Source organism: Lepidochelys kempii, chromosome 4 (assembly GCF_965140285.1).
Source record: "Lepidochelys kempii isolate rLepKem1 chromosome 4, rLepKem1.hap1, whole genome shotgun sequence".
Taxonomy (NCBI): Eukaryota; Metazoa; Chordata; order Testudines; family Cheloniidae; genus Lepidochelys; species Lepidochelys kempii.
In genome coordinates, this window is record NC_136383.1 from 54,579,374 (window position 1) to 54,592,374 (window position 13,001).

A 13,001-nucleotide genomic window follows, 5' to 3' on the forward strand; every position below is an offset into this window, starting at 1 on the left:
CAGTACCCTCCATAGCACGGTTGGGAGTCTCTAGAGGTTCTGCTTGACTAAAATAACTGTCCATTTGCACTACACAAACAACAGCTTCCTGAGCAAGTTAAAATAAAAAAGGTAAGCAGACAGTGATGCTGCAAACTAAAGAGTGGGACATTATTTGAACTAAATACAGTGTGATTTTGGAGAGTGTGAAACAAGTAGAATGACAAACTTCTGAAAACTTTCCCCAGAAAATGATCAGTGAAAAAAACAGTCAAGATCATTGAGATTACTTCTGAAGAAATCTGTGACTGTCACTCAGGGATATGAAAAAGCAGTTAGAAATGATAAAGTTATGATATAAAAACTGAACTATGGAAGAGACTTCATCACCAGGCACAATAATTTTTGTTGTATATTTGTTTTTCATACAAACTGAAAACAATGCATATATACAAATACAAAATTGTACTGAATACAAATAATAGAAACTAGTTGTGTAAAGACATCATATGCAGTGTGGGCAAGTTTCACAATTTTATTGCAAGTCTCGCAATATTTGGGGCTGTTCTTAAAGTCCTAGCTTCTGAAGTTAAGAGGTTACATGAAAATCTCAGCTGACATTTAAAAAGTAAGTTTTTAGTTCTTATGGGTACAAAAAAAAAGCTTTAAAATGTGACCTAAGTGCGCCATAGAGGCTTAGAAACTAGAAGGGGAAAAACAAAGACCCACTATTTATTAGGTAAAATTATGTCATTTTTTTTAGAAAAAACTCATGATTTTGGGGGCCTGAAATGATTTTTGAACACTTTGGGTGGCACTACTGTATGTGGCAAATAAGTTAAAAGCACTTACAGGGCTATATCCACCATAAGTTCCCGTTGAGCCATTCTGGCAGTAGAAAAGAGACTTAAAGTTGCCCTACTTGGGGGGGGGGGGAAGGCTGATGGTTTAACCAGGACGATGGAATTCTTGGACATCACAAGTTGCAATAGGTGGCTCTATGCCACCTCTGCAGGATGCAGTGAGCTGGCTCTGGAAATCTCCAGCTGGTGTATTTTGGCCCTGAGGCTGCTCTGAACTATGATCGGGACAGGGCTGGTATGGAAATAACCCCGTGAGTGGGCAACTGGAAATATCTTCTTTACAACTTTTCCTATCAGTAGCACCCAGAGTTCACTATGTGCACCAAAGGATGCAGGCCTAGGTTTTATATACTCTTTCAGTTGAAGACCACTATATATTTCCAGCATCTTTTTTTATTAAAAAATAGTTAACTTCACTCTCACTCACAGTCCTGAAGATATTTCACTTGTGTCTGATATTGGGAAATGTACAACAGGGGACTGCAGTACTGAATCAGAGCATATGATGGTGAGATTAAGCCCAACAGATTTCAAAGGAAGTTGTATTGTTGTGGTGATGGAATCTACACAAGAACAGCCAGTGATGTGGTTGAAGCAGATCTGGGTGAATAAGGAAAAAACATTCCTGTGAATAGGAATTCATATTTTTAAACTAACCAGTGTTAGCTACACTCAGACCTGTTTTGTGTTGGCTTTCCATAAACATTTGAGCCATCCAATTTACTGGCATACATGTTCACAGAATGTGAATTTCAAAGCAGATTTCAGCATTTGCACTTACCCAATCAGGAAACAAACAACATGTGACTTATCTGACCAATCACAACCAGAAACACAGCTCAAATGATTATTGTCAGGATTTTTATTTTTGTACAGCAATAGAAGCACCAGTCAGTGATCAGGACCCCACCCTATCAGGCATGGTACACACATTTAACCAAAAAGCTGATCCCTGTACAAAGAGTTTACAATCTATGATCATTGCTCCAAATTTAGAATATTTTCAATCAATCCAAATAATAAAACAGTTAAAAAAGATATTCAACAAATGCATTAAGACAACAAATACATTCATAGAAATGATGCTCAGTTTGCAGATAGTCCATGAGCAGAAAAAGAGACAAATCACTGAATAAACTGCTCATTGTGAATTGTTTGTTTAGCTCCAGGTAGATGCTATCATGATTGTTTCTGTATAGTGTCACTCCATGCTCTGACTTTTATTCACCCTTCTCCCAATCCTTCTCAATACACCACAAATTAATGTGTCAGCAGATTTGAAGTCTTATTCAAATTCAGGTTTCATATTATGGCGCAGGAGAGACTCCCTTCAAGGCTTATCAGGAATACTTATTATTTGGCTGGAGTGGTAGCTACTGAGTCATGTGAGACAATTTGTGTCTCGATTGACAATGTTGCTTCTACAGCATTCCACAAGCTTTGGGGTTGGGTCTCATGCACAGCAGTTTAAAGAACTACCCATAGTTTAAAGAACTATCCATAGCTGGCCTACAATTATAAATTTAAGAAAGCACTTGCCTTCTGATTGCTATTATGGAATGCCATACAATCCACATATAAACACTTAAACTTTATAAGTTACCATGAAGGTGCTCCTTGATATGTGCATGTAACTTTTATTATAAATGGGAATTATGTCTGAACATGGACACCTCTCTTAGAGTGCTCCAAGAACTTTAATGTAACAGGAAGGATTAGAAATGCTTACCTTTTATGATCTCAAGCAGTTCTCCAGCCACCTCCACCACATGTATGACAAAGTTTGAATGCACTCGTGATATTGCTCTCCCACAGGGGAGTATGGGAGATGCAAAGTAAAAGCAAAGGCTCCTGATTCCTCAAAATATTCTAAAGTCACAAAGCTCCTGTGAGGAGCTCCATGTCTCACCAGACATGAAGGGTTATTTCAAATTCAGAACATAAAAACTAAAGACATTGCTGTTGCAGAGCTTAGAATCTGGGGTTCGAAACACAGGCCATGTAACACTGATCTGCCTGTATTACAAACATGGAATATTATTCTGTTGTAATTGTTATTGTGTACCTTTCGTAAGTCTGCAGGGGCAAATTGAGAGGCCAGTGCCTGTCTATGTAGATAGGCTGGGTGCTGAGGTAGAATCGTCCCCTTCGCAGAACATAGCACCCTGTGGGGTAACCTCTGATCTAGATGTACATAATGTGAAATAAATGAGATTAAAATAACTGCCTAGCCTATTACCTTGTAAAAATCTGGGACCCTGGCCATGCAGCCTTCATTCACGCTGGTGAGTATATATGCTATAGTCCAAATGACTTCAGCAAAGCTACTCAAGTTAGTGCTCACCAGCATGGATAGTTAGACCTTGCACCACTAGTTAGGTGTCCACTCAGGCTTTGTCAGAATTGGGGAGTGTGGAAGACCAGGGGTAGTTGTGTGTCTGCCCCTGAAGAAATCCTGATACTAGCTCCATGTTGTTTAACCAAAGGGTCTATGAGCTCAATTGTCCCAGCTTGTCTCAGCTGTTGAGGTAAAGCACAAAGAAGGAGGGGTCTTTAAGATACTCAGGTCCTGAACCATAAAGAACTTTATAGTTTGTAACAAACACCACAACTCTGACCTAGAAAGTGCATGACAACATTTCCTGATAGACACAAGGGAAGGGAGGCCTTTTGGAGGTTTATTCTCTGCAACCAATCAAGCTCCGGGAAGCTGAAGGAATATGCTTACAAAATAAAACTGTAGAAAATGGCCAGAGTGCCCTTCATCGTTCAGAGAAGATGGAAATCACACAATGCTGGGAGACATCTCTAGAGGCCCTTCTGTGAGCTAATCAAATTCTAAGAAACTTCATATTTTTAAAAAATTGCATCTATAATTAAATAAGAACAATATTCAGCTTTGGTGAATCAGACAGTCCACTACACAAAGGCTGGAGAGACTCATTACAAATAATATGGGGGAGTTGGATGGTTTAGAGGATTACTTAGCTGTGTGGACTGATGCCACATGAGACAGAACTTTACATTTCTAGGGGACTGATCCAGCAAGGTACTGAATGACACTTGTAAGGTGTTACACACCCTCAACTCTCATTTACTTCAGGACCAGGTTTTATGTCAGTAGTTCAGATCTGATGTAGGGCAGCTGTGCCTCAAAACTGCTACAATCTGACAGTTGTTTGCCATTTCTGTGAAATGAACTGACAACGCCACTCTTGACCCTAGTGAACAGACTCCCACAACACTCAAATACTTAATAAATAGTTAGCAGTCTAGGCAGAAGGTCGGGGACTTTATCTGGACACTTAACTACCCTCTCACCTGTGGAGATTAACCCCTCTAGTCTAGGATTGAGGCACATGGGAGTAGAATCTTGTGTTTTCACTATCCATGAAGTAGGAAGCAATGGAAAACAATTATGGGATTAAATGGTAGATTTTCACCTAAAGGCACACCAGTGCCCTGTCTCCTCCCTTCCCCCAACCCAATGATATCTGTATCTCCATTGAACCTTGTCCCTTTCGAAAGTTCATCTGGCGAGAAGTCTTTCTTGCCTTATATATTGTAATATTGAAACTGAATATTACAAATATAAAGAAAGAAATTAATCTTTTAATTACTAAATTCCTGTGAAATCTCTTTTACAATCACGAATGTGGTCTCCTTGACACCCAGTGTTCTGGATATCACTCTGCAGCAGTACGGTGATGTCAACCAAAGACTTAAACACGAAGACCTTCCTCAAAAATGTTGTTATTTCACCTTCAGACACAACACAAACCTTTCAGTCGATCTATCTATCGATAGGCCAAAACATGTACATATAAAGATACATTAGCAAAACAGATGCAGATTTGCAAATATATTTTATATTCTCATTCTCTTGTTTGTGTTAGGAGTCTTTAGAAATGCTTAAACGAATTTCATGACCAGGTGTAGTCTTTAATGATTCTAAGTTGTGGTAGGCTGATGAATTTTGACCTTGGAGTGTACTGGTATGAGTCTTACCTGACAAATAGCATTGACTGTGACTATAAACCTATGCTTTGCATTTTATTTACAAATAAGATAATATTGTGTCTTCCATTTGCTTCCTAGCAGTAACATAAAAAGTGATATTAACCACCATCTAATCTATCTATCCCTAGATAATTATATATAGTATTTCTACCACTACATTTATAGCGGACTACATTGAGATGAGTGGATTCCTTCCAGAACAGAATGACCTTTCAGTGACTCAGACAGTATTTTTCAAAATGGCTTTACAAGTAAGTGGTGAAATATTGTATATATCTTAATCTAGAGGATACAACCTATTAACTTACAGTACATTTTATTTTTTTAAATGAGAAACAGAATGATTTCAAACACACACATTTTCTTCCTAGTCATGAACTATTGTTATTTAATGTAAGATGCCATCTGTTTGATCCACAAAAATTTTATTTAAAAACTTATTCAGTGAAGTGGAGTCATTGCCAGGTCTTATGTTATGTAACAAAACTTGCTTTTAAAGACAAAAATTTTACCATTTCAAAAAAAATGATTTGCTGCAGTATTTTTGGCTAGTCTTGTTTTTGAAACTACTTTGCACAGCTAGAAGCTATGGGCCAAACTCAGCTCTGATGTATGCAAAGTGAATTCCACTCACATCAACTATTATTATATATTCTTGTATAAGCTGCAGTGTCTTTACAATGTGTACTTTGATTGTCCTCAGTTTTATTTCCTGATCTTGATGTTTAGGGGACTGTGGATTAGAGGCGTTCTGAAAGAGCTATGATTTTATCAAATCTCATATCATAATTAGGCCCACATCTGGTCAATGTTTGGATGGGAGATCATCAAAGAAAACCCTGATGCTGAAGGAGTTGATAATTCAGTAGGTGGCACCATCCTTCCAAACTGTACTGAACCAATGCTCCAGCAGAATGACAGTGGGAACTGTGTTTTTAGACGTGTCATTTTTATATGAGACTTTAAACTGAGTCCTGACCATTATCTATAGACATCAGATACCTCATAGGACTGTTTGCAAGAGTAGGGGTGTTCATCACAGAATCCTGTCAAAATTCCAGTGTAGGGAACTACATTCTGCTTCCTCTGTTTATTTGACCTGGAATACTGAAATTTCATTTCCCCTATTAAAAAAAATCTGTGAATTGTTGCTGGAGTGGGATGGTGGTTGCACTCTACCATAGAGGTGGTTGAATTAGACTGGTGGGTTAATTTTTCTCTGTAAATATGACATCCTACAATGCCTTGATTCTTTTGAAAATCATTACATATATAATATCATACATATATATGATAATACAATTCATTATTTTCATTCAAAGCTATGTGGGTAAAAAGCATTGGCAAAAATGTGTTAAAGCTATTTTCTTATATTTTGAATGTGTGGTCATTTTGTTACAAATACCTATAAAAAGTGACATCTAGTAACTAGTGTAGATTGACAAAAAGTAATGATGCTTATGAATGCTAATTAGCATATTTGCATGTTAAAGTTTGGGAGACAGAAATAAATCACATTCAATTACAAGAGCAAAGTATATCATGCTTTATAATTCTTAACATTTCTGGGAGCTACCACGTAAAAAGTCAGTGTCTGTCTGGTATACTCTTGATAGTCTGTTTTTCTAAAGCATGAGTAGGTTTTTTCAACAAAAAAGGACACATTAAAATGCTCCACTTCTTAGGATAAGTTTTTGTTAACAGCAGAATCAGATATTTGGAAATAGTGCTTTCCATTGCTCCCTTTCTTACAAAGTGTAGAGGTTGACAGACCTATATAAAAGTTTTCAAATTAAACTAAAGTGATTTTCATCAATTATCTATAAAATATGTATTTTGCTTTTCTGATATTTTCAGTGTCACATTAATAATATTTATATTGAAATATAAGGGGTGAACTCTGTGGAAACCAGTTCACTTTAGCCTCAAAGGACAACAGTATTATTATTTAGCATTTAATTTATAGTTCTGTGGGTTTTTTTTAACCATTTATTAGAGAGATATATGAGACTGTATGCATATATTTATGTAGGAACAGTCCTATAAAACGTCTCAGACCTCTGAAGTGTATTCTTCTCAGACCTTCAAAATGTATTCAAGGTTTAAAATGAACATTGCTGTAACAATCTTTATGCTTACAGTAAAGATTTCTGATTAAACAAATAAAATGTGTGTGTGACGTTGCACTCCATATGTTTTATGGAAATATGCTTATGAGTGTGAATATGATGTTGTGATGGGTTGGATCACAGAAACCCCCTGGGGCCTGCCAACTGATGTGCCAAGACTACTTCTGCCCTTGCTTTCCCTACCCTCCCAGCTCGGGACTTCAGTGCCCTGCCTGGTTTGAGCCAGACCCGCTAGCCTGCTGCAAACCCAGACCCAGGTCTGAACCACATCCCCTAACAGCTGTAGGCTTAAACTGAAAGCAGCTTAAGAAGTGTTCCTGTCTTTAACGCTCAGATGCCCAACTCCCAATGGGGTCCAAACCCAAAATAAATCCGTTTTACCTTGTATAAAGCGTATACAGGGTAATCTCATAAATTGTTCGCCCTCTATAACACTGATAGAGAGATATGCACAGCTGTTTACCCTCTCCCCCCCAGGTATTAATACATACTCTGGGTTAATTAATAAGTAAAAAGTGATTTTACTAAATACAGAAAGTAGGATTTAAGTGGTTCCAAGTAGTAACAGACAGAACAAAGTGAAATACCAAGCAAAATAAAATAGAACACACAAGTCTGTGTCTAAGAAAACTGAATACAGATAAAACCTCACCCTCAGAGGAATTCCAGTAAGCTTCCTTTTACAGACTAGTCTCCTTCTAGTCTGGGTCCAGCAATCACTGGTAAACTGTAGTTACTGTTCTTTGTTCCAGTTTCTTTCAGGTATCCCTGGGGGTGGAGAGGCTCTCCTTTTAGCCAGCTGAAGACAAAATGGAGGGGTCTCCCATAGGCTTAAATGGGCTCTCTCTTGTGGGTGCAGACCCCCTCTTCTCTCCAATGCAAAGTCCAGCTTCAAGATGGCGTTTTGGAGTCACATGGGCAAGTCACATGCCCATGCATGACTCAGAACTTACAGGTAGCAGCCATGGCTCACATGCTAGCTTGAATGTCCTCATGTAGACTTCTTATGTGGATTGGAGCCTTCCAAGATCCATTGTCCATTAATTGCTTATTGATTGGGTATTTAACTTGCACATTCCTTTCTCAAGAAGCTGACCAAATGCCTTACTAAGGCTACTTAAAATCAAGCAAGTACACAGCCAATATTCATAACTTCGAATACAAAAATGATACATACATAAAAGTAGGATGAATAGATTCAGTAAATCATAACCTTTACACAGATATGTTACATGGCATATGTAGCATAAAACATATTCCACTTATGTCACATATATATATTCATAAGCATATTTCCATAGAGCCTTATGGGGAGCACCGTCACAGATGTAACTGGAATATGCTTTATGCAAAAGGTCTATTGTAAGGTATCATTACAAAGGTTATAACCTACTGAATATATTCCTCCTATTTGTACATACGTCTTATTCTTGTATCTGAAGCTAGAAATATGAAGTATAACTCCGAGGTCCTACTGTAATTATACAAAGTGTGGGCCATTAATAATGGTTTAGAATCTTCATGGTTCCCATTGACTAGGCAACTGGTTGTAAATGTCTCTGTTTACTTGTAAGCCGTCCTGTGTTCATGTGAGCCAGCCCAGGAAGAATGGAGGCTGGGGTCTCACAGGACATGTGAACATGTCACCTGATACCGGAATCCATCTTAATCCTGGTACGTTTCCATTTAGAAGGAGGGGTGGGGACCCAGAGAGACAAAAGATTCCTGCCTTGTGCCAAAGCTATAAAAGGGGGTGGAACAGAACAAAGGAGGCCCAGTCATGAGAAAACCCCTAGTTTCCACCTAAGATCTCTGCTGAAACTAACAAGGCAGGGAAAATGGGCTCAGAGGTAATCTCAGCACGTCAGGTGACAGTTCCAAGGGGGTCTCTGTGACCGAACTCGTCGCACTGTGTCAGATGTATTGTATGTGTGTTGCATATATGCATCCTGATCAAAAATGTGCAGATGGAGTTAGAAATGTTGTATGTATTGCATCGCCTTAATAGAACAAATCCTATTATCAGATGTTCTTAACCAGTTACACAGATTGCAGCCCTGAAGAGAACGAGTGGACAGGGTTATTGTTATGGCTAAGGCTCTCACTTTCACAGGACTGTCATAAAAACTGACCAAAGGACCTAATGGAGCCAGCTTCAGACTCTGAACCTGGGAGGCTTTGTTGATAAAGAAAAAAAATCGCAATTATTTGGACTCATAAACCTTTGTTTATTTAGATCTGAAAGAACTGGTTTTCTGAGATATGAGATATCATAGAATATCAGGGTTGGAAGGGACCTCAGGTCATCTAGTCCAACTCCTTGCTCAAAGCAGGACCAAGCCCCAGCTAAATCATCCCAGCCAGGGTTTTGTTAAGCCTAATCTTAAAAACCTCTAAGGAAGGAGATTCTACCACCTCCCTAGGTAATCCATTCCAGTGCTTTCCTAGTGAAAAAGTTTTTCCTAATATCCAACATAAACCTCCCCCACTGCAACTTGAGACCATTACTCCTTGTTCTGTCATCTTGTTACCACTGAGAACAGTCTAGATCCATCCTCTTTGGAATCCCCTTTCAGGTAGTTCAAATCCCCCCTCATTCTTCTCTTTTGCAGACTAAATAATTCCAGTTCCCACAGCCTCTCCTCATAAATCATGTGCTCCAGCCCCCTAATAATTTTTGTTGCCCTCTGCTGGACTCTTTCCAATTTTTCCACATCCTTCTTGTAGTGTGGGGCCCAAAACTGGACACAGTACTCCAGATGAGGCCTCACCAATGCTGAATAGAGGGAAATGATCACGTCCCTCGACCTGATATGTGGTAGATTGCATCAATTTTTCCAAATAAAACTCAAAGGGTCCCCAACAGTCTACTTTTTACTACATTTTCTCAGAAGGACAACCTCAATCTTTTATCCTCCTAGCTTCTATACAGGTCAAGGGTTACAGCAGCCCTGAAAATGGCCTGTTGAAGTTTGCCTGCTAAGGATCATGAGGGGAATCTCCTGACAAGAAGAATTTGACCAACTCAAACTAGAATAAAATTCTCCAAGCAGACTTCACTGTACTAAAGGAATCAGAGTTTTAGATTATTAGTGGGTTATTAGCTAAAATCAGTCTCCATTGATTTTAGTTTGTTTGATTACAAGAACAAGCACCAGGTGCACTTTTAAAAGGTGTCTTGTGTAGCTTTAAACATGTCAAATACAGATTTTTAATACAACAAAAAATTTCCATGTTAAATATACCTGTTTCAGTGTTATATTGGGTTATTGTTTTACTAGGAACGGTAAACAGCATTTCAAATGCTTTGTTCATATAGGGCTTTCAAGAGAGTTCAATAGTTATGCTTAAACAAACCTAGTTGTGGCTGAAGCTGGTTCAGACCAGAATGTATTATAACCTAGATCTAAACCATGCTATAATGCACCAACCAGGCTGGATCTTTTCTAACCATGTTAAAATCCATTTGAGACACAGCTATTAAGCACTTTTGTTAAACTCAACTGAAGGCCCTGTGTAAAAGGGGTCAAAATTTAAGTGTACTGTCACAGAAATGGACAAAATGCTAGATTTTAATGTAAAATTAGCATATATGTTTAGAGCCTGATCTTACAAAATTAGCATATATGTTTAGAGCCTGATCTCGCTCAGCATCCTCAACTCCCACTCCCATTGACTTCAATGGGAGTTAAGGGTGCTCAGCACCTCACAGGAGGTACACTGTAGGATAGATTATGTAATAGGTAAATATATTGGTTTTCCTTTATAATACTACCATTCCTTTTGTATTTTATTTCAACATGCAGGATACTTATGATAAAAACCTTTGTGACACATATCGAACCTGACACCAGTCATACAAGGACCTAACGTTCCTGGGCGCTTGCACAGCAACTCTGTGCTCCTTTTAAAATTACAAACTGAAACGCAAACATTTTTCTGCATGTTTTCTAACAAGGATCTTCTTGACTTCATCAAAAGGGTTCAGAGCTTTTTCTCTCAGTGAACTGGAATTCTCTGTAATTAAAAATATCAAATTATATTACTGTAAGTTTGGGATTTTTCTTTCCAGACTCAGCAGCTTGTTAATAGATTTGTTTGTGCCTCAGAGGTTTATATCCCTGAAGTGAAAGGAGATTAACTGATCAGCAATCAAAAATTGGTTGGATGCTAACAGCAAAAAAGTCTGAATTTATGTCTTTGTCAGTTTTGTGAGAAGAAAAAATATTGTATTTGGACAGAGCAAAACAAAAAAGACATCCAAACAGCTTGTGGAAAGTCAGAGTAAACTGTTCCCTTTGACATCACTGTGAATTTTGTGAGAGCAAGCACAGCAAATATGGGCCTGTTGACTGATGCTTTGCAGTTATGTTAAGAAAAGGAAAAATACCAGCTTCCCAAGAATTACCGGAAAAGATATGATAATCTTTGCAAGAATTAAAGTCAGGAATACTATTTTTAGCAATGCACTAACATCAACAAGTAACAGATATTTCAGTTAGCAAAATATAAAGTAAAGTAAATAAAATATATTTGATTATGTAACTGGAAAGTTAGGAAAAATACTAAAAATAAGATATGTCTGTCTGTGAAAAAAAGGAAACAATATAAATGAAACTGAAAACAAGTTGCATATAAAAGTGTCAAGCTATAAGCAAATAACAGAACCAGACAGTATCAAAATCAGACTATCGCTAGCTGCAAGGCATTCTCCAGATTGGGGTAACCTATGCCTTTCTGTTACGTTCTGAATAACAATTGCTTAATAAACTCAATCAAGCTGAGTTATCTTAGGTCTCTTTAATTATTAACTAAATTCAAACCCATAAAATATACTTCTTATTATCAATTCTTATCAATTGACTATTATTAGGTAACAGGTCTATAGAGTTTAGAATGGGGGCAAATACTATACCAGAGAGGTTCTTGAACTGGGGTCTGCAGAAATAGTTCATTGGTCTCCAGAATACCACTTGTGTCTTTAGCAAGCTCTGTTAAGAAAAATGTGAATTAATGCTTTAAACATATGACTCGCATAGTAGCATTTAAGCAAAGAAGGCTTCTGTGAACATCCTACAGTACAGTATATAGTAATAGGGGATAAAAATTCTTAGATTGTAACAAGATGGCATGCACATCACTACATGGAATACAGGAAATGCAGAACTAAATTTTTTCCCAAACCAAAGACATTAATGCACCATCTCCTTAGCATTATAATCATGACGTTTAGAAAAATCATTGAGTCCCATCTCCACATCAGTGCCAGGTTTGGAATTGACTGAAATCAGACAGAACAGCACCCCTGACTCAATAAAAAGAAACTTTCAACATATACACTTTTGCTCACTCTCTCTTCATATTAATACTGTATCCATATCTGTATGCAACTAAAATGGAAATAACTAAATTTATGAAAAAATTTATACTATTAAACCAAACCAGATTGAGCCCCACTTTGCGCCAAGGCTGCATGTCTATTTTAGGAGGTTTGTCCAGTATTATTGAAACAATTTAGTTATTCCAGTTAAAACATTCTCAGATAGACCAGGCCTAAGTTATCAGCTCAGATTCTTTCAGCAGCAGGCTGGGAATAAGTAAGCCTAAGGGAATTGTAACTGGGTATAAGGGAGTCTAACTTCACTGCCTTACATATGTAACCCTTCTGCCCATCAGAGTTGGCAGCAACAAGGGCTCGGTTCAGTATGTAGGGGTTCCATTCCAATAACACAATGCAAAACCGGCTCGAGCCCCTACCCAGTGACCTGGGACAAATATACACCACCCCTGCTGGGCGCCTCTAAGAGGCAATACTTCCCCTCTTGCAAGCACAGAATCTGAGTGTAGCAAAAGCCTTTTAATAACAGAGAGAAACAATGTGGCATTATGTTGGGGAAACACCACCAACAGGATTCATAACACAACCTATGAACCAAAACCCACCCCAAGTAAATTGGGCCGTGTCCTTTCCCTTTGGTTCTTGAGTCCAGCAACCCAAAAGTCACCCAAA

General features: G+C 38.1%; 1 protein-coding gene across 1 annotated transcript in view; it reads right to left on the reverse strand.

The window, feature by feature from the left end:
• Positions 1-10,615: 10,615 nt before the first annotated feature.
• Positions 10,616-13,001, reverse strand: part of TTC29 (tetratricopeptide repeat domain 29) — a 359,710-nt gene continuing 357,324 nt past the window's right edge. Inside the window, exons 11-12 of the mRNA XM_073341296.2 lie at positions 11,907-11,982; positions 10,616-11,008 (exon numbers count right to left, since the gene is read on the reverse strand). Of these exons, the coding sequence (XP_073197397.1) occupies position 11,008; positions 11,907-11,982 (77 nt within the window). The 3' untranslated portion in view covers positions 10,616-11,007. The remainder of the gene's footprint in view (positions 11,009-11,906; positions 11,983-13,001) is intronic.